This window comes from Moschus berezovskii, chromosome 17 (genome assembly GCF_049115385.1).
Source record: "Moschus berezovskii isolate FMDL1 chromosome 17, NW_MosBer_1.0, whole genome shotgun sequence".
Classification (NCBI taxonomy): domain Eukaryota; kingdom Metazoa; phylum Chordata; class Mammalia; order Artiodactyla; family Moschidae; genus Moschus; species Moschus berezovskii.
Window position 1 is genome coordinate 27,018,510 of NC_142476.1, and position 22,566 is coordinate 27,041,075.

General features: G+C 42.7%; 2 protein-coding genes across 2 annotated transcripts in view; one reads left to right on the forward strand and one right to left on the reverse strand.

The window, feature by feature from the left end:
• The window catches only part of TSEN15 (tRNA splicing endonuclease subunit 15), a 30,301-nt gene extending 24,122 nt beyond the window's left edge, over window positions 1–6,179 (reverse strand). The window contains exons 1-3 of the mRNA XM_055419113.2: window positions 5,671–6,179; window positions 3,172–3,253; window positions 2,757–2,892 (exon numbers count right to left, since the gene is read on the reverse strand). Of these exons, the coding sequence (XP_055275088.2) occupies window positions 2,757–2,892; window positions 3,172–3,253; window positions 5,671–5,880 (428 nt within the window). The 5' untranslated portion in view covers window positions 5,881–6,179. The remainder of the gene's footprint in view (window positions 1–2,756; window positions 2,893–3,171; window positions 3,254–5,670) is intronic.
• An 8,746-nt stretch (window positions 6,180–14,925) lies between these two features.
• Window positions 14,926–22,566, forward strand: part of COLGALT2 (collagen beta(1-O)galactosyltransferase 2) — a 122,669-nt gene continuing 115,028 nt past the window's right edge. The window contains exon 1 of the mRNA XM_055419114.2: window positions 14,926–15,436. Within this exon, the coding sequence (XP_055275089.2) occupies window positions 15,174–15,436 (263 nt within the window). The 5' untranslated portion in view covers window positions 14,926–15,173. The remainder of the gene's footprint in view (window positions 15,437–22,566) is intronic.

Consider the following 22,566-nt stretch of genomic DNA (forward strand, 5'->3'; position numbering starts at 1 on the left):
TTGCCTTCTTTTTGGCAGATTAATTGACCATAAGTGTGTGGGTTTATTTCTAGGCTCTCTACTATGTTCCATTGATCTATATGTCTGCTTTTGTGCCACTACCATACTGTTTTGATTTCTATAGCTTTATAGTATATTCTGAAGTCATGGAACATGATTCCTCCAGCTCAATTCTTTTTTAAGATTTACTCCATTTTGCAAGATTTACTCAGGAATTGCTCCATTTTTCTTCTCAAGATTTACCATTGCATCAAAAAGAATAGAATACAAAGTAATAGACCTACCTACCTAAGGAGGCAAAAAACCTGTACTCTGAAAACTGTAAGACATTGATAAAAGAAATCGAAAATGACAGACAGAAAGAAAAATATACCATGTCCTTGGATAGGAAAAATCAATACTGTTAAAATGACCATATGATCCAAGGCAATTTATAGATTTAGTGCAATCTCTATCAAATTATCAAGAGTATGTTTTACATTGGAAAAGACTCTGATGCTTGCCAAGACTGAAGGCAAAAGGAGAAGGGGATGGCAGAAGATGAGATGGTTAGATAGCATCACCAACTCAATAGACATGAGTCTGAACAAACTCTGGGAGATAGTGAAGGACAGGCAAGCTGTAGTCCATAGGGTCACAAAGAATCAGATATGACTCAGCAACTGAACAACAAATTTTCACAGAACTAGAACAAAAAATTTTCAAATTTGTATGGAAACACAAAAGACCCCAAATAGCCTTAGTCTTTTATAATCTGATCTTAGAAATAACATCTCATCATTTTTCCCAAATTTTATTTATTAACAGTAAGTCATTGGGAATTCCCTGGTGCTCCAAGGGTTAGGACTCTATGCTTTCACTGCCGAGGACCTGGGTTTGATAGCTGGTTGTGGAACTAAGATCCCACAAGCTGCTCAGTGCACAACACTCACTCCCCAACAAAAAAGCAAGTCACTAATTCCGGCCCACACTCCAGGGAAGAGGAATACACAGTGTCACCGTCAAGGGCTGGACTACAGGAAGGCATCTTAGAAGCTGCCTGTCACAGCTTCTAAAGAAGAAAAACAGAAAAGGAGACTTTTCAACAGGATACCAGGTCTTCTTATGAAGCAAGCAATTAGGAAAACGTGGTATGGAATAATAATAAATATACTGACTGAATGGAATATAAAGAGAGGCCAGTAACAAATCGAAGCATGGCTGCACAAAGATGGTATGTCACATAATAAGGAAAGGAGGGAATATCCAGTAACTGGAGGCAGAGAAAACCGGTCATCCAACTGAAAACAGGGTCCCTAGCCTTCCTCTCATAACATTAAAAAAAAAGCAACTTTAAAACTCTTTGTGAAAATACAGGTGAACTTCTTTTAAATCTTTATTTAGGAAATAGCTCATATTAGATATAAAGATATTGATTATTAAAATTAATAAATATGATTATATTCAAATTAAAAACTATTATTCATTAAAAGATACTTGAAAGACAGATTTTAAAGCTGGGAAACACAACCAAAAGGGTTATTATCAAGAATATATAAAGAACTCCTAGGAGTCAATGAGGAAACTAGAAATAATCCAGGAGGTAAAGGATGTGAAAATGCATTTTTCAAGAGAGGAAATAATAAATATATAAATAAATGTTCACTATCAGAGACCTGCAAATTAAGACCACAATTAGACAAGCCATTCAACTGACAAAAATTTAAAAGTCAGAGAATACTAAATGTCAGAGACCATATAGCTTCCAAAGATCTTATTTACTGTGCAGGGGAAAGTAAACTGAGGCAACCACTTTGGAAAATTGCTTGAAACTGTCCCCTAAAGTCAAACATGAGCAACACTCCATCATCAGGAGAGATGTGAAGACTATGGTATGAAAACTATCACATGATGGAATGCTATATAGCAGCCCACCCTCCTGGCCAAAACACACCATAGGTCAATTTCAGCAATATAACCTTAAAAATGTAAAGCGAGCCTCAAAAGATTACATGCCTTTTTATAAAGTTTAAAATATCTAAAATGAAACCACTCCCAATGAGCATGAAAAATACAGTAACATTTTACAGTAAATAAACACTTGTTCAACACTTATATTTAACTTAGTTCTCAAATAACCAAGAATAAAGCCATGATTCCTATACCCCAAATTCCTTTTAAAATATATTGTTGCTGTTGTTTAGTCACTAAGTCATGTCCGACCCTTTGCGACCCCATGGACTGTAGCCTACCAGGATTCTCTCTGTCCGTGGGATTTTCCAAGCAAGAATAATGGAGTGAGTTGCCATTTCCTTCTCCAGAGGATCTTCCTGACCCAGGGATGGAACCCGTGTCTCCTGTGTTGCAGGCAGATACTTTACCCCTGATCTACCAGGGAAGACTTTAAAATATATTACTACCTCTAATTTAAGGATTCCTAGCGCTTTATGCCGGAGAAGGCAATGGCACCCCACTCTAGTACTCTTGCCTGGAAAATCCCATAGACAGAGGAGCCTGATGGGCTGCAGTCCACGGGGTCACTAAGAGTCAGATTCAACTGAGCGACTTCACTTTGACTTTTCACTTTCATGCACTGGAGAAAAAAATGGCAACCCACTCCAGTGTTCTCGCCTGGAGAGTCCCAGGGACGGAGGAGCCTGGTGGGCTGCCGTCTATGGGGTCACACAGAGTTGGACACGACTGAAGTGACATAGTAGCAGCGCTTTATGCAGGAAAGGAACTAACCTGCTAAACAAAGATCAAAATCAGCTGCCCACCTGTTATGGCTGAGGGAAGCACTGATGGGCGTAGGGACCACAGTCTGTAACCCTTCTCCTTCAATCTCAGTACCGAGAAGGCAGATGAGCTGGAGATCTGGTAATCCCACACAGTTTACTTCATGCCAGCTTTTACCTGAAAGTGCATCATCGAATGGACAACAATATTTATTGAAAATAAAGATAAAAGGTCTAAACATCTACCTAATACTCAGCCGAGCAAATATCACTTATAATGCTATGTCTCTTTATCTTTCTAGTATTTTCTGTTACTCATAATTCCCAGTGTTAATGAATAAAGAAATCACAACACTGACAAAATTAACAGCAAATGCATAAACGCTATATCCCGACCCAACTCCTCATTCCCCCACCACAGCCCCAATAACAAAACAATAATAAACAAGTTACTTACTCTCCATGAGGTCCAGGTAAACCAAGAATGCTATATAAACTTGGGTGGCATCTCCTATATCTAATTCCATCATTTCTAAATACTGAAAATCAAAATGCAATTGTCAAAGAGAGAAGAAAGAATCTCTTAGCATTTTCTTTCAATTAACAATTAGTCAATAGATAATGTATAAAACTCTCTTAAAGGTATAGTGGGAATTTCTTGGCAATTAAGCCCTGATCGCTATCTCTTAAAAAAACTTATGGATTGCTAGGGTAAACACATACACACTTGCAATTGCAGATAAATAATAATACATTACAGTAGGTGACTAGGTGACTAAAAACCAAGTGAATGGAAAAAAAAACAAACATGACACAACAGGTCAAAGGAGCTGCACTCAGGTGGCTTGGTTGGTGAATGTTTCCTGCCAGAAGTGGGATGCAAACTGGGCCCTGAAGCACATGTATGAATTGAATAAACAGAGAAAGAGTGACAGTGTGAGTAATCACACGAAAGTGGAAATAAGCAACATGGATTCAAGGGCCTAGAAAGGAACCTATCTGCCAGGAGTAGAGACATCTTAATAGGACTTTTGTCGGGGAAGGTTAGTGGGAGCCTCTGTTTCCCTGGTCTCATTTGCTGGTGGAGAAGGTGTGCTAGAAGAGCGCTCCTGGCCTCTCTCCCTACCCCTGCTCACTCAAGAGTAGGGAGTTCGTTAACTGTTAAGCTGCTGTGGCTTTCAGACTTGTTGGTCAGCAGAGAGCGAACATTCTTCAGGGCCTGCCCCTGCAGGAGAAGCCTGAGGTATTCCAGCTCTGTCAGTGACTAGGTAGGTGGGGAGCAGGATCAACGCAGAGGTGAGGCGTCTGCAGACCCACCTGGGTGTGCTAAAGTCACACTTTCCATCAGCATCCACCAAAGCGTGTACAGGTGCAGGGAAAGAGCAGTGCTACTAATTGTCCTCAACCATAAATGAGTTTGGAAATGACACTGAAGAGGCAACTGGCGCCCAGGTGGCGAGGTCTTGATGGCCAAGGCAGAAGTATGGATTTTACCCTTCAGGAAATTCTCTAAACATGAGAATTGCATAATCAAAGTGGTGTTTAAGGACGATAAATCTGATCCTACGTTATTGGATCGACCTAAGTAATTTTCACTGAAAATCAAACAACTAATATCTTTTTTTTAAGATCCTTCAAGAAGAAAAACTGAAAGAAAAGATTTGGTGGTTCGACCCTATAGAGCATTTGACTTTAAAGAAACAAAAAAAAAAACCCTGCAAGTATGAAAATTAAATAGTAACATCAAATCTAGCAGTAGCTTTTAAAACTTTTTACTGGTGTTTTACTTTAAATATTTAGGTAGTGGCTACTGTATATTAAGTGCTTTACTAATAATAACTGACTTAATACTCTAACAACCCAATAAGGTTAGTACTATTCTTATCTCAGTTTTACAGAAGAGAAAACTGAGTAACAATGAGATAAAACATTTTTTTCCGCCCCCCCCGCCCCCCTAAAAAAGAAAAATCACAAAGCTGATAACAGAACCAGGATTCAAACTCAGGCTGTCTGAATTTATGCTCCTGACGACCATGCTCCCTCTCCATATTTTGGTTCTTTGATGGCACTGAATAATATTTCCATGTTAGCCTTTGTTTTTCTCCCCCTGAGAGGGTGTAAGGGGATCAGAGCAAAAGGATAAAATCAAGCAAGAGAAGATGAAAAGTTTTTCAAATTTTTCCTTTTCTGGGATGTTTGTAGATCATTATCTAGGAAATACTGCTCTCCAGTAGAAGACTGCAATTCTATTCAAACAAGTAGACCACTGTACATAGTCCCTGAGATTCCTGCAAAACTCATATGCATTCACTGTCCATTGATTGCTTGGGCCACAGCTGGTAAAAGGCAGCAATTTGCCAACAGAGGCAAACGAGGACTGTGCCTAAAACCTTGACCATAGGAGACTACAGCTTATTCAAGTTCCACAAACTGTTCCGTTTAGTTACTATGAGGATTAAATGAGACCATCCCCAAGAACGACCCTAAGCAGCCAAACTCAGATTAATGGTGTGGCTGTAATCTGGCTCCACAGGCAAAGTAATTAGCGAAGTGCCCTCCAGTTAAGAATGGTCCGAGGTGGATGGCATCACCGACTCTGTGGACAGGAGTTTGAGTGAATACCGGGAGTTGGTGATGGACAGGGAGGCCTGGCGTGCGGCGATTCATGGGGTCGCGGAGAGTCGGACACGACTGAGCGACTGAACTGAACTGAACTGAGGGAGGCCAGGCGGAAGGGGGCGGTGTCAGAACAATAGTTTAACTCATTGAATCAAACAAAAACAATGCTGCCTGCAGCGGGCAGTGAGCAAAAAGAATCCCCTTCCGTGAGGTTCGCCGGGAAACTCTGCGATCCCATCGGGTGGGGAGTCAAGGGCCCAAAGGGGAGCACTGCCCGGGGGTCCCGCCTTGGGTACAGGCCTGGACAGGGCGCCCTGCTCCTCTCGCGCCTCCTGACCTTAGGGTGCGTGCCCATCCAGGCGTCCTCGGGGGCCCACGGGTGGGCGCTGCCGCCGCCGCGATCGTCGGCCGGGCGCACATCGCCGCAGCCCTGGCGCACATCGCCGCAGCCCGGGCGCACATCGCCGCAGTCCGGGCGCACATCGCCGCAGTCCGGGAGCAGATCGCCGCAGCCCGCGGTCGGCTGGGACTCGCCGCGCTCCTCCATGCCCGGCCGTGCAGCGCGCCCGTGGTGCACCGCGCAGTGCTCTCCGCGCCCGGCCAGAAGCAGAGACTCGCGCGTCTGGGTTCCGCCTCCGCGTCGAGAGTTGCGTCGGCGCCGGAGAGCTCAGGTGCTGGGAGGATCAGCCCCACCTTCAGACCAACAGAACTTTAACCTGAGCGAACGCCCTCCCGTCTCCGTCTGAGCTTATTCAGATCTGGGTAGGTGCTAGCGTGGAGAAGGATCAGAAGCTCCTAATTCTCCTTACATCAGCGCCGTTTACAACTCTATTGAGAAAATGGGGGATCCTTAAGGCCTCTTGCCCTGTCGTGTCAGCTCAAAGTGTGGAAGTGGATCAGATCTCCAGAGAAGAAAGCGGAAAGGAGAGAGACCGGAATTTCAAGAACCATATTTTTAGGGTGAACCGACCGTTTAGGCTTAGAGGAGCAAGAGTAAACACGAGTTGTTGAATGTAAACACGAGTGGTCAGAAAAGTAGGATGCAAACCAGCATAAGCATGTGACGTGGAAGTCAAGACGGCTGAGCAGTTTCAGACAGGCAGTGTAGGACGTTTTAAGCATTTATGGGTTTACCGTGAGTGAAATAGGGGGACGCTAGAAGTTCCTGTTTTCTGTGTCCCACTGCCTGAAGTGCTGAGACTATGGAAGCAGGAACTGCTTAGGAGGTATTGCGTTAACCAAGGCAAGAAATGACTCTTTCAAGAGTCAAAGTGACAGACAGAGATAGAACTTCTGCTTCCAAATATGACAGACTGAGACTATAACCCCATATGAAAACATCTATAGAAATTGGACATAATACAAAAATAGAAAATAGATATTAGGACAAATATCTAAAAGAACATAATACAAAAATAGGTATTCCAGAATACCCTGGAGTGCGAACAGAAGCACCCTGAGCCTAGTCAGGAGGGCAAGTTTGATTGGAGGGTGATGAAGCACCACAAGGAAGGTTTCCCTTTTCTTGGAGTTCAGTTCAGTTCAGTTCAGTTCAGTTCAGTCGCTCAGTCTTGTCCGACTCTCCGCGACCCCATGAATCACAGCACGCCAGGCCTCCCTGTCCATCACCAACTCCCGGAGTTCACTCAAACTCATGTCCATCGAGTTGGTGATGCCATCCAGCCATCTCATTCTCTGCCGTCCCCTTCTCCTCCCACCCCCAATCCTTCCCAGCATCAGAGTCTTTTCCAGTGAGTCAACCCGTCGCATGGGGTGGCCAAAGTATTGCAGTTTCAGCTTTAGCTTGAGCTAAATGCGGAAGAGCCAACTCATTGGAAAAGACCCCGATGCCGGGAAGGATCGAAGGCAAAAGGAGAAGAGGGCGGCAGAGGATGAGTTGGTTAGATAGCATCACCAACACAATGGACATGAGTTTGGGCAAACTCTGGGGGACAATGGAGGACGGGGAAGCCCGGTGTGCTGCAGTCCACTGGGCTGCAAAGGGTCCGACAGGACTTAGCCACTGAACAACAATGAAGGACAGTCCGGCAGGCAGGTTCTTCAGCGGCAGGGGCACATTGGGAAAACGCTCAGTTTTTCTTATCTGGAGAAGCAAAAGAGTGAAGCCAGGAAACTTTGAAAGCCGAAGAGATCAAGAAATCCCCAAAGGGTAGGAGCCAGAGAGAGAGGATCCCCTAACTCTGCTTTCCTCTCTGAACAAATCCTGAACCACCTGAAACAAAATCCCAGCAGTTCGCTTAAAAACAAAAGATCTGAACTGAGACTAGAGTTGTCCCCCAAGAAAGAGAGTTTGGGGTTTAAATTTAGTCAAGAGAATCACCTGCTAATGCAAAGAAAATAATACTCATCACAGCAAAATAATGCAATCCAGAACATTCACAGTTTATCATTCATAAAATCCAAGATAAAATTCTAAACTAGTGACATATGAAAATCAAGAAAATGGATCACATTTTCTGGAATCTGACCCTGAAATGAATCAGATGTTGAGATTGACAGATGAAAACTTTAAAGTAACTATTACAACTATCCTCAGTGAAGTAATATATAACATGTTTTCAGTGAATAAAACTCTCAGGAGATAAACAAACCTCATCAGAGAAAATGAAAAAAAGGATCAAATGGAAATTCTGAAGCTAAAAATTAAAATTTCAGAAATACAAAATTCACTGGATGGATTTAACAGCCAGATGGAAATTACAGAGGAAAAATTAAATGAATTGAAGGTACAGCAATCATCCAAGACATCATCCAAAGTGAACAACAAAGAGAAGATGATTTTTTAAAAAATTAAAGAGCTCAGAGAACTGCTATGTAATATCAGACAACCCAACATATATGTAAATGAAATACTAGACGGAGAAAAGAAAGAGAATGGAATAGAAAAAAAATGAAATTAATAATTCCCCAAGTTTGATGGAAGAAATTTATAGGTACAAAATACTAAATGAATACCAGGTAAAATAGACACAGTGAAGTCCATACTGAAGTCAAACTGTTGAAAGCCAGAGAAAAGGCTTGAATGCATTAAAAAATGCATTATGTATAGAGAGAAGTGTATCCTGTGATGTAAAACCACACATGAAGATTCATAAATTGCCCTAGAATGTATTACATTTGAATGAACTTATTAACTTTTACCTCTTCAAACAGCTGCTAAGCCCTAAAGAAGCAAATAACTCTGAAATTAGTAGGTTCCTTGGGAGAAGGCAATGGCAAGCCACTCCAGTACTCTTGCCTGAAAAATCCCATGGACGGAGGAGCCTGCTAGGCTGCATTCCATGGGGTCGCTGAGAGTCAGACACAACTGAGTGACTTCACTTTCACTTTTCACTTCATGCATTGGAGAAGGAAATGGCAACCCACTCCAGTGTTCTTGCCTGGAGAATCCCAGGGATGAGGGAGCCTAGTGGACAGCCGTCTATGGGGTCGCACAGAGTCGGACACGACTGAAGTGACTTAGCAGCAGCAGCAGCAGCAGATCTCTCTCTCTCCTCTAAAGATCCCAATCAGTTCAGATGATGGTATTTAGAAGCATTTAGAAGCATTCTATTGCTCATATGAGGAAAGGGGAATTTTTATAAATAAGGAGATCCAATGGAACTAGGTACTATGTGAACAGGTTCAGATATCCTCAGAAGATTTTCAACTTAAGGGGAAGAAAAAAAAGATGTATGGGGCAGAGGTTAGAGAATCCCAAAAGTATACAGAAAGATATTTCAACTGAAAAAAGAAAAAAAAAAAGCAACAAGCTAATGCTAGCCTTTGGCAAATAAATGAAGTTCTATTGCTTAGAAAAAATGTGATCTATTTAAGCATGAATATTAAATGTTTCTGACTTTTAACGTCATTGTCTATTACAGAAGAGTTGAAGAATGAAAATAGATTGTCCCTTGGCTTCCATATTAAGCAATGGAAACTTATTTATAAATAAATCTTGGTGATTTGGAGTAGTTAAGAAAGAAAACAAAAGATTTGGGAATACTTAAAACAGCCTGGTAGGAGAAGGGGACTATAGAGAATGAGATGGTTGGATGGCATCATTGACTCAATGGACATGAGTTTGAGCAAACGCCGGGAGATGGTGAAGGACAGGGAAGCCTAGCGTGCTGCAGTTGATGGGGTCGCAAAGAGTCGGACGCAACTGAGTGACTGAACTGAACTGAAGTGAACAATGTCTACTGTGGTAATCCAGAGTAAAATACACCCAAGAACAGGTTAGAGTTTCAACTTCTCATAGACTGAAGAATTTCTCCTTTTATAAATGCTTCCATGGTTTAGTATATCAGAGAACCAAAGTGGTTAGGAAAAAAGCTAGATAAGTAACAACAAATAAAATTCTTCCTGAGTATACTGGGCGATATCAAATTCCGTGCAATCTGGCACTTGCTCTACTGATTTCCCATCTTGATATCTGAGCCAGACCATTTTATTCCTGCAAAAAAGTCTGTAAAGTCCAGGCCGAGACATTAATTCAGTTAGAGTCTCCAGAGGAAAAACGAACTTTGGATTGTGATGTGAATGTTTAATGTGTTAAAAAGAAAACATTTTTACACAGTGTTATATACAACAGTGATCTCAAGCTGAAAAATGCAGGCTAGCATTCTGGATCAGCTTTAATTCATTGGTTGTAAGAATGTTCATATGTATCTTGTTCCTTTTTTGTACACAAAGCATGTAATTTCCCATTCTCTGTGTTTCACAGAGAATAGGTAAGATGTTTATACTTCTAGTGAAATATTTAGGATGCTATGATATTTTACTACTCATATGCATGAGTATGTTTGAAGAAGAACCTCATACATATAGAAAAGAATTTAGAATAATCAAAATATCTTCTCTCCATTTCTCATATATTTAAGAATGCAATCTAAATTCCTCATTTTAAGAATTAGGCTATAGTATGTGTAATTTTTAAAAATACTGCTTACATTTGGAACAAAACAACAAAAATAAGGTACCTAGAATAAAGATGAGCAAACCCTTTATGGAGAACATAATAAATGTTACTGAAGCTCATTACAGAAGTATGTCTGTCCATTAATTTAGGTCTTCTCTAATGAGCTTTAATAACATTTACAGATCTTTTGGAGGAAATTGCCAACTTTACAATACTGATCTGTAAGTTCTAGCTATTTCAATCACAGTCTCAATAGGGGTTTGCCTAATCCCTGATAAACTGATTCCGAAATGTGAGCAGGCTGCTGCTGCTGCTGCTGCTGCTAAGTCACTTCAGTTGTGTCTGACTGTGCAGCCCCATAGACAGCACCCCAAAGGACCAAAAATAACCAAGACCCTTCTGATGAACAAACTGAGAGAACTTATTATAAAGGTCTATAATTAAGAGTATGTGATATTTCTACAAGGGTAGATAAATAAACCAATGGAATCAAGTAGCAAGTCACGCACATATGGACAGAGATGACATTACAGATGTAATGCAGAGTTGAGGCAATGAATATGTGTATATGTAGGTACACATATACACACGTAGGTATAGAGAAATTGGATCGCTAATTGAACCATAAAGTCTAATTTCTTCTTTTTGTCCCTCTTTAAAGTTGATTTACAATTTTATATTAGTTTCAGATGTACAATATAGTGATTCAATATTTTTATACATTATGCTCCATTTAAAATTATTATAAAATAATGGATACATTTCATTGTTCTGTACAATATATACTTGTATCCTATTTATTTCATACATAGTAGTTTGAACCTCTTAATCTCATATCCCTATCTTGCCCTCCCCCCCTTCCCTCTCCCCACTGGCAATCTATAGTTAGTTTTCTTTATCTGTGAATCTGTTTCCATTTTGTTATGTTCATTTATATTCCACATATAAGTGATAACATACAATATTTGTCTTTCTCTGTCTGGTTTATTTCACTAAGCATAATACTCTCCAGGTCCATCCATGTTGTTGCAAATGGCAAACTATTATTTTCTATATGGCTGAGTAATATTCCATTGTATATATACATACCACATCTCCTTTATCCATTCATCTGTGGGTGCATGCTTATGTTGCTTTCGTATCTTAGCTACTGTAAATAATGCTGCTGTGAACATTGGAGTAAATGTATGTTTCTGAATTAGTGTTTTCATTTTCTTCAAATATACACCCTGGAGTTGTGTTGCTTCATCATATGTAGTTCTTAGTTTTTTAAGAAACCTCCATACTGTTTTCCACAATGGCTATACCAATTTACATTCCCACAATGTACTTTCATTGTTTCATTAAGAAAAGGGTTCCCTTTTCTCCACATCCTCACCAATATTTGTAATTTGCAGACTTTTTGATAGCCATGCTGACAGGTATGAGATGATATATCTTTGTGATTTTGATTCGCACTTCTCCGATAATTAGCAATGTTGAGCACCTTTTCATGTGCCTATTGGCCATTTGTATGCCTTTTTATGAAAAATGTCTATTCAGGTCTGCCCATTTTTTAACCAGGTTGTTTTTTTTTTCCTTTGATATTAAGTTGTGTGTGTGTGTGTGTGTTAGTCACTCAGTCGTGTCCAACTCTTTGTGACCCCACAGACTGTAGCCCACCAGGCTCCTCTGTCCATGGAGTTCTCCAAGCAAGCATACTGGAGCGGGTTGCCATTTCCTCCTCCAGGGTATCTTCCCAACACAGGGATCAAACCCACGTCTCTTATGTCTCCTGCATAGGCAGGTGGGTTCTTTACCACTTGCACCACCTGGGAAGAACTATATGCTTTTATATGCCCTTAATATGGAGGAGCCTGGTGGGCTGCAATCCATGGGGTCGTGAAGAGTCGGACATGACTGAGCGACTTCACTTTCACTTTTCACTTTCATGCATTGGAGAAGGAAATGGCAACCCACTCCAGTGTTCTTGCCTGGAGAATCCCAGGGACAGGGGAGCATGGTTGGCTGCCGTCTATGGGGTCGCACAGAGTTGTACACGACTGAAGTGACTTAGCGGCAGCAATATGTTTTTATATGTTTATAAAATAGAATGGTTTTTATCAGTTTAAAATAAGATATTTAACCATATAAATTCAAAATTACTGAGCTTGAAAATCTGTATATTTAAACTAAAATTTTGCTTTTGAGACTTTAATCACCTGGAGCCTGCAACTCTCCATATGGTCGTGACCATTCAATATCATATATTCAATATGACATTTGAAAGCACAGATATTTAGTTCATTTTTTCCATTTTAACAAAGTTTTTAGCTTTTCTGTAAAAGATTATATATATAATTATATAAAAGTCATATAATAATCCAGTTTCTCTCTTCCCACTTCCTATTCTGCCCTCCAGTCATGCTCTTCTGAGTGCCATTCCTCATGCTCTGTGCTCATTCTTTTGCTTTTATAGTTTCATCAGCCTGAAATCCCAACCTCTCCCAGCCCTCTACCATTTTCCTAAAATATGCCCCTCATTTTTCAATACTTGGTTCAAAGGCATTTCTTTAATGAGGCATTTCCTAACTATCCTCTCTCCCTTCCTTGTCCTCTTTTCCTACCAGTTAATGGTATTTATTCATTCATTCAAAATATCTTAATTATCCATGCATTTCCAGCACCCATGCCTTGGCACAGTAGGCATTGAGAAAATGTTGAAACAAATAAGTGAAGACAATTTAAGAAACATATCTAGTCTTTTTATATGAGATAAAAGAATGTATTTTAAATTTGTATGTGTTTGGAATTAAACATTTTTCTATGGTAACTATTATATAGTTCTTGGATACGGGCCAGAGCTTAGGCAAAACTTTGAAAGTGGCACAGTTTAATTTTATCCCTTCCCATTTCAGCCACTGCTCTTTTTCTCACGCTACCCTCCATATCCTTTCCCTACTTGGACTTGGAGTCCTCAAGCCCACATATCAGAAATCCACAGAACTTGCTTTGTCATAAAGGGTGCAACGCTCCATATATGGATCCCATTCTGTTCCCTTCATCAAAGTTTCTTATAGTGCACCTCAGTTTAGGTATTGAAATTAGGAACTCTATTATAAATTCACACAAATGTAGGAATACCAAAGCTATTGCCTAATATTCTTCTCTCAAGTGTTTTAGTGTTAAAATTGGCACATCTGTCAATTAGAATGAATGTTTATGTTGTAGGATTTTTGGTGATGGACAGGGAGGCCTGGCGTGCTGTGGTTCATGGGGTCACAAAGAGTCGGACACGATTGAGCGACTGAACTGAACTGAACTGAACTGAAGACAAGGGAATAAAAAAATCCAAGTAGTGAAAAAAACAATGTGTGTGCATGCTCAGTCATGTCCTACTCTTTGCAACCCCATAGATCATAGCCCACCAAGCTCTTCTGTCCATGGAATTTCCCAGGTAAGAATACTGGAGTGGGTTGCCATTTCCTTCTCCAGGAGATCTTCTCGACCCAGGATTGAACCCATGCCTCCTGCAATTGGCAAGCATTGGCAGATAGATTCTTAACTACTGAGCCACCTGGGAAGCCCCCCAAAATGTGTTTTGGTGCAGGAAAAACTAGCCCTGTTGATTCAGCCAAGACTCCCTCCTCCAACTCTGACCCAGCCAGATAAAAAGGGCAGGACACCTTCTGCCCCTTTCTCTGGAGAAGAAGGATTCAAACACTCAACACCCGAATGATTGACATTTAGTAATTTCGTAAATGGTTGTCCAATGAGAAAATAAGGCAGGAACTTAAAAGGCTTTTACATAGGAAAAAATTGATGTCCAGACAGATCAAGTCTCCAAGGTCACACAAAGAATAAGTGACACACGTCAGACAAAAATTTAGCTCCAACTTCCACACACAAAGAACTTCCAAAAAAGAATTCCACACAGAAAGGAAATCTAGTAAAGAACTTCTTTACTAGCTTTCCTCCATTGCGTTCAAAATTAAATATCCTTTGATGGTATATTTCCTAGCATTTTCACTTTACCTGCTAATTGCGTTCTTCTTCTACCCTTCCTTCTTTCTTACTTATTCTCCCTTCTCTTCCAGCATGTACAGATTTTCCCTGTCTGTTACAATTTATCAGTTTGGGTCATTACGGAAAAAGAAAACCATCTTCAGTGAATCTGGTCCGTAACCTGCCACCCTTTCAGGAAGTTCAGGACCCTGAGTTGCAGGTAGAGGACATGCCCCATGAAGAGCTTTCCTTTAACTTGAAGGGTTCGATCTGGCTCTAACATTCTTCAGGTCTTCCAACTAGATCTTATTGGGGAGACTACTCAGTCAAAAATGAATTTAAAGAGCACTTGAGCGTGAGGAAATACAAATATTCTGCCTTCGTGGAAGTTAAAAAAAAACACACAAAAAACCCTGTTTATCATAGTAATGAATCACTGGGTGACTTTCCATTTTAGAACTCGACCCATTTAGTCAATAGGTGCATTATGAAAAACTGGATACATTGCATCACTGTGAAGGACTTTAGACTGCGGTTTGCAAAAGCAGAATAAATTTTCTTGGAGTCGTACCGTTATGTACACACGCTCGCTCGCGCGCGCGCGCACACACACACACGCATTCACACGCCCATTGGCAGACGCGGCCACACCTCACAGCCCTGGGGAAAGCCACAGACCTCAGTACAAGCTGAACCTGAACTAGAGGAACTTTCCGCCGGACTCGGGACAAACAGCCGCGCCGACACGACTGTCTGCGCGCCGAAGCCCAGGCGAGCGCCGGCGGCCGCAGGTACCCCGGAGCGCCCGCGCCGGGGCCTGGGCGGTGCGGCGGCGGCGGCAGCGGGAGGGTCCCCGGGCCAGTGCGCGCGCGCCCGCCGCCCCCCTCCGCCCCTCGCCGCCGGCCTCGGGCATCCGCGCCGGGTCGGCCCGGAACATGGCCGCGCGCCCCGCCGCCCCCCTGGCCTGGGCGCTGCTGCTCCTCTCCTGGACGCTGCTGCGCGGCGGCTGCCGGGCGCGCTTCGCCGCCGAGGCGGACTCCGAGGACGACGAAGAGGAGGCGGTGGTTTTCCCCGAGTCGCCCCTGCAGAGACCCACGGTGCTCGTGGTGGTCCTCGCGCGCAACGCCGCGCACACGCTGCCTCACTTCCTCGGCTGCCTGGAGCGCCTGGACTACCCCAAGAGCAGGATGGCCATCTGGTGAGCCGGCCGCGCCGGGCTGGGGGGCCGGGGGCCGCTCAGGACGCGCGGGAGGCGTGCTGCGCGCGCCCCTCGCTGCCTGCCCGGGTCCTGGCCGACTCCGCGGTTGCGGTCTGGAAGGACGCGCGCGTCTGTGCGCGCAACGGGTGATACCCGGGAGGAGCAGCCCGCCCGGAGCGCCCCCGGGGCCAGTACGAATCGGGCTGACCTCGTGCCCCTCCCAGACAGGGCTGGGGAGACGCCGCAAAAGTGCTAGCTTCTCCGCCTTTGCACTCGCGAAGATTCCTTTTTTCCCCACCTCTCATTCCTCCTCCGGGAGTGAGGGAATAAAGGTGCCTGTCGTCGCCGCCGGCTCCTTGGGACGCGTCGTGGTCCGTCATGCGGCTGGCAACGGGGGACTCCGGAGTGGCTGGGGTGCGCCGCCCCGGCTTCCAGGTGCCAGGCTCTCATCTCAGAGGCTGGAAAAGTGGCTCCGGGTTCTCCCTGGGTGTGAGGGGAAAGGGGAGAGGGGGGTCAGGATCCAGAGATTAAGGCTAGGTGGAGCCCGCTGCGTTCTAACTACGCCACCACCGTGGATGCTGTCTCGTCTGAGCGCTCCAAGCTGTCCCGTCCCCGCATCCTGCCTTCCTGCCTGGGCCCAATCCCGCCGCAGATGCAAACATCGCCGGGTGCCTTGGGGCACTGCGTCCTGGGGACTGAGCAGCCTCAGGAAGGCAAACCGCTAAGTTTTGATGCTCTTAGAATAGACAGCCGGGCCTGGTCCCGGTGCTTGCTGCGGGGAGGGTCAGGGCATCAGTGGGGGTGGCTGCCCATCTCAACTTTAGAACTTGGTCCTGTCCCCACGTCTTTGTATAAAAGCAGGTATCAGAGGGTGAGACTTTGGTGGCCCCGTGAGCCACTCAGGGGCCTGTGGAGGAGGAGGTGGACCCTGACCAGAGGAGATGAGCCACGAGATACATGGACAAGAGGCCTTTGGTCTCCGGAGAAAGACAGAGCCCCGGTCACTGGGGAACGATTTCTGTCTTGTGTTGATAAAGGGAACTGTCTGCAGACAAGATATCCTTAAAGCCTTGGTGGGGCAGAAAGGGAGAAGAAAGGATAAAGCGGTAGCTGGAACTGGCAGCCTAAGGGTACCTGGTGGGCAAAGTGCAGAGGTGAGAAAGCAAACATGAGCCATAGTACCGCACTGTGCTATACACTGCCTTACTATATACCCCGTTAGACGTGCCGGCCTCCGCGGTGGAGGGCATGTTATGTGGAAAGTGGGAACATTGGTGCAGCCAGGTTTTAAACCAGAGGATTTTTTTTTTTAACCATTTCAGTACCAAAAGAAAATTTTGCAAGTGTCAGTTCTCAAATGCTTTCTTCAAAAGAGACGCTTTACAGCATGGCCTGTCTTTATGCACTGTTTAATTTTGAAGAATAGTTACTAGGAAATTAGTGAGTGCAGGAGTATGAGGCACAGGTTTTGCTATCCAGTGTACAGACATTACCCCTTTCATCACAGAGTAAACTTGGCACAGTGGTAAAGAATCCGCCTGGCAGTGCAGGAGATGCAAGAGAGGCAGGTTTGACCCCTGGGTTCGGAAGATCCCCTGGAATAGGAATTGGCAACCCACTCTAGTATTCTTGCCTGGAAAATTCCACAAACAGAGGAGCCTGGCGGGCTACAGTCTGTGGGGTCACAGGGTGTCAGACATGACTGAGTGACTGAGCACACACGCATGCAAACTTTTAAGAAATACTATGATCCTTATTTTACAGACAAAGAAACTGAGGCTTTGATCAGTTTAGTAACTCACTCACAGAACTAATAAATGATTAAAATGGGAATTTTAACCCTAGTTTGTTTCTGAAGACCACCTCCAAAAGGATAAAGGGAACCCGACGTAAGCAAAATGTATATAAACCTATAAGCTACATATTAAGAGACTTGATTTGTTTGTCACGAGCTTGACCTTGGTTTGGGGCCAGTTGCTTGGGAGTCACAGATAATCAGTTTCCTCATCAGTAAAATGAGGGAATTAGATTAAGTGATTTCAGAAATTTTTTCTGGCTCTTGAATTCCATAGATTGTATGATATAATCAGAATCATTGAGCAGTGATTGTACATCCTCAGTTCCCTGGATGTTCCAGATTCTATGGATGTTGGTGTTCTCTTTAGATAAAAAGCATTCCAGTTCTGCATAGACCTTAGGGATATCTTTGCCCTTACCCTTGTTCGTGGTTTATGGGACTGTACCTTTATGGTCAATGTTGGAAAGTTAAGGAAGAAACCCACAGCTTGGGTAAGGCCTTGGGCAACCCCTGCATTAGCCAGCCACTGAAGACTCTTCTCTGAGTTCTGGCTTAGAATGTTATATAATTTATTAAGTAAAAATAATAAAATGCCAGTTTTTAAATAGTCCTTTACAGCTTTCAAAGTACTGTCACCAGCTGTGTTATCTCCTTTGACGTTTGCTACCATCCTATGGAGAAAAAAGATTATCTCCATTTCATAGAAGATATTGTGTCTAAAGTAACTAACTTAGTGAAGATTATATTAGCTTGTTAATTTCACAGGTATTTAATAATAAGAGCTCACAGTTCTTCTGAGCACTTTACAATTCATTTTCTGGTTTCATTTTCACAATAACCCCGTCAGGCATGTCTTATTATTATACCTTTTTACAGATGAGAAAACCAAGGTACAAAGAGGTTGTGAAAGCATGTAAGTATGGGCTCCTAATCACCTGCTTTTGTGAGAACCAGGCATTATGCCCTGTTCAAGCGGGAAAAGGTTGTTTTGTTTTTTTAAAACTAGACAGTGTAAGGTGATCTGAATGACATTTGTAGCTGTTGAGAGAGTGACAAAAAACTTCTAAGACTTCTAAATCAGATTAGGACAATTGTGTGGTCATGGAAGATTGGTATTTTTAGGATAGTAGACAGTCTGAATTCAGTTCTGAAGGACAAACAGGAATCCACAAAAAACCTGGGAAGGAAGGAGGGTTCCAGAAAGAGGGAGCAGCGACTAAAAGAAAAAGGCACTGGGACGTTAACCAGAGCTTCCTGTCAGGGGAGATGAAGTGAGTGGCAGGTCTAAGTTTTGCAAATCTGCAAGCTCGTTGCACTGTACTCTGGAGCTGCTGGCTTCATGACTAGCACTAGAAGATTCTTTGACTGGGAAGGTGATGTGTTATAACCCTCCAGGAGAGGCAGTAACTCAGTTTAGGATGCTGCAGCCTAGAGGGGCTCCTACCAGTTACTTACTCCAGGGTCAGTCCCATACTCTACTCAACATTCTGAGATGGCAAATTGACTAGTATCCACTCTGCAGAGCCGACACATGCTGATGTCAAAATAGGCAGTGTCAAAAATGGCCAGAACTTTATAAAACAGAACCATGTTGAGTGTAGGGACTGGGTTGCCAGCTTCGATTTCATCTTATTTTAGTAACTCTGTGCAGACTCACTCTTCTTCTGCTTACCTTTAACAATGGTGGGAGGAGTATCTGATGAGATTTCTTTCCTGTATGAGTAATGAAGAGCCTGGTTCAATGATCACATTCAGATTTCCCAGTAGTGTGATGTTTTTCCCTCAACTAAAGTTCTGGACCAGATCTGCACTGAGTACCAACAAATTGACCTGAAAACCTCTTCAGAGGATAAGTGCAGTTATCTCAGCATCAAGTTTATTTGTATTCAACTGAGTTAAAGAAAGTTTATATTTTAGAGATACTTTGTACCAGCAAAAGGGAGAACTTGTCACATCATTTACCTGTCTGATCTCAAAACCCACCAAACTGTTTTCCTTCAGCTATCACAATTGTGTGATAAGGAACTAAGATAATCCTTGTCTTCTAATTAAAAACTGCGCTGCTGAGATGAAGGGAACTGGTCAGCATTGTGACTTGCAGCAGTGCACTTGAGTGGGTTCTCTTCAATTCAGTGGAGCCATGAATAGTGACCTTAGCAGTAGAGGGAAGGCTAACCTCATCCCCCGCTTCCAAAACCTATGATTAAGGGGGACAGTGCCCAGTAATATGATGATGAAAAATGGAGCTGGGCCCAAGGAAAGACATTGGACCCAAAAGATACATTTGTTTGTGTTTTGGAGAGCCTGCTGCTCCCTGTGGGAAGACAGTTGGGATTCACAGTCTGTGCAGTCACAAGGCAGTAACCATCGTGTAATTACAGAACAATTTGGGCATATCATTTGGTAGAGTTTTGAAAAGTAATATGTATGCTAACTTGGAAACCATCATATGGCTTTTAAATAAAGAGATGTTTCCGTTGACATAAACACTGACAATGACAAACTTCTACTTGTTCAGGGTACTGAGCCTGATGTTTTGCACACAGTTTTATCTGTGCAGTGTTTGGGGATTAGCTTGGATTTATATCTACATTTTAATGCCCAACCAGTAGCATTTTGTTAATTGTTTAACTTGATATACAAATATAAGTGTGGTTTATAAAATGTTCCAAACTACTACTAATGCTAGTTTTCATCAGCAGTGAGAATGAGGTCATATTTTATCATTACCATCTTGACATTAAGTGTTTTTGTTTTACTTCTAGATGGAAGTTTCAGTTCATGGCTGAAAACATATATGGTACTTGAGTCCACTTCTATCCATTATTTTATTTTCCTCACCTTACCCTTGCCTCCTCCCTTTTTCCTCCAAGCCTGGTAGTTTAGTTTGGAGGGGAGAGTATGAAAATTAGAGTCAGATAGCTCTGGAGAAGGAAATGGCAACCCACTCCAGTAGAATCCCAGGGACGGGGGGAGCCTGGTTGGCTGCCGTCTATGGGGTCACACAGAGTCGGACACGACTGAAGTGACTTAGCAGCAGCAGCAGCAGCAGACTGGGGCTCAAATCTCCTGTATGCTCATGGGCACATCAGTGAAGCTCTAAGCCTAGCTGCCTCATCTGGAAATGACTAATAATTATACATACCTCAAAGAGTTATTGGGCTTCCCTGGTGGCACTCGTGGTAAAGAACCCACCTGCCAATGCCAGAGACTCAGGCGACAAGTGTTCGATCCCTGGGTTGGGAAGATCCCCGGAAGAACGGAATGCCTGCCCACTCCAGTATTCTTGCCTGGAGAATCCCATGGACAGAGGAACCTGGCTGGCTACTGTCCATAGGGTCACAAAGAGTGTGACTTGATTGAAGCAACTTAGCATGTTTGCAAAGAGTTATTGTAACAAGCAAATGAGATACTGTAATACAGTGTTTTTTACACATATGCTGCTAAACAGATAATAGTTGCTATTTCCTGTATGTCTTTTCCTTTTGCTCTCATTGCCATTACATTTCTCTTCCTTTCTCTTCTCTTTAAAATTTTAAAATGAAAAATTTAAAGAAGAAAATATGTTCAAGCTCTGTTTATTTCCTTCCTTACAACAAAAATTATCAGCGTAATGGAAATTAACATTTATGGAAGGGCTGTTCTAAACACTTTGGTGTGACAACTGATTTACTCCTGACAGCAAGCCCAGGTGAGAAGTGTCATCACCGTCTTCACTTTACACAGAGAACTTAAAAAACTTGTCTGGGCTCACAAGGCTAGTGCATGGTGAAGCCAGGATGCGAGTCAGGCAGTTAATGTCTCAGACTGAGTACAGATGGTCTGTTTAAGATCAAGAAAGGACCAATTAGTTCCAGTTTTTGCTTCTGTCAGTTGACCCAACTTAGAAAGATAAGAGTGCCAGTGTTTCTTTTAAAGAAGAATGGCCCCTTCTGCTTGAATGACACAAGGACTCAGTGGGTCCCTTCCGCTGTCTTGTTAATTTCATCAGTTAGCTTAGGCACTTTATAGTTACTGAACCCTGTTCTGTGTTGGTAGATTTTATAGGAAAAGAATGAGACTAAATAAATGGGTTGTACATAAATATACAGGTCACTTCCCAGGATCTCAGCTATTTAGCAACAGAAAAATTTATCAAGGATTTTTAGTGACAAATGAATACGACAGCATTATTCATACGCGTGGTGATGGCAGCATTTTTGGGAAGACAGAGGGTCAGCTTTTCAGCCTTTTTAATTAGTGGTCTTGGATTTGATTGACACATAAACTCAACTTTCTTCCAAATAGTTGGAGAAAACTATGAATCCTCCTCCCATCCTACAATTTCAAAACAAGATTGCACCTCAGAATTACATGTTTCCTTTGGGTAAAAAGTGAAGTCACCTATCCTTTTGCTTGAGTTCAGACAAATTGCTTGCAGAGTTAAAATGGATGCCTAAATTGTCCTGGATCGGTTTTATTAATTGACTTCCACAGGTGCAGAAACCAAACCGCAGAGTAGTTAAGGGATGCTCCCCCAGTATATTATATTATGAATAAGTGTTGGGGTGCAATAACAGATTTCTAGATTTTTAAGCCCTTTGTTGCTCAGTGGTTGAGTATTTTGTAATGTTTTATAATCAGTATTGCTCCTGGTTTAAAGGAGCATGCAGTTTTTCTGAGCAGAGTTTGGTTTCACGTATCTGTCTTCAACTCGGTTCTCCCTGTGATTGTACTGCTGAGTTTCTCTGCGTCTCCAGGTATATAAGCACGCTCCCTGTGGCCCTCTCCCCTGACTCTCTCGGTGGTCAGAGGAATGAACAATGAGAGCTCTGTAATCAGAAGGTCGGTTGGTTGTGCCTCAGTCCTTTTTCCAGGACTTACGTGTCCTCAGGGGTCCTATGATTGTGAGTCACTGTCTTCAAGTCTAAGGCACACTATAGTAGGTCCATTATAAGGCTTATCTGGGGAGGATAGTAGAACTATTATAAGGCTCAGTTCTGCACATTTCCTCAGATCATGTAACAATATACAGTCTCGTTAAAGTTTGAGAGAAAATGATCAGCCCATAGCCCAGTTGTTAGTTCTATTCACCAGTTGCCATCTGAGGTTACCAGTTACCATGAAGAGGTTGCGCTGTAAGTGTTTAAATCATGGCTATTATTCATCAGGAATTACAAAATGTGTATACTCTATATGTCTTGACATTTTTATTCTCAAAGGAGTGACTTGTTCATTTAATTGCATTCAGGTTCTCAGCATATCAAATTGCTGATTTTTTTTTCAAGTTAAATCTGTTAGAGTCCTCGTAGGTGGCTCAGATGGTAAAGAATCTGCCTGAAATATGAGAGAC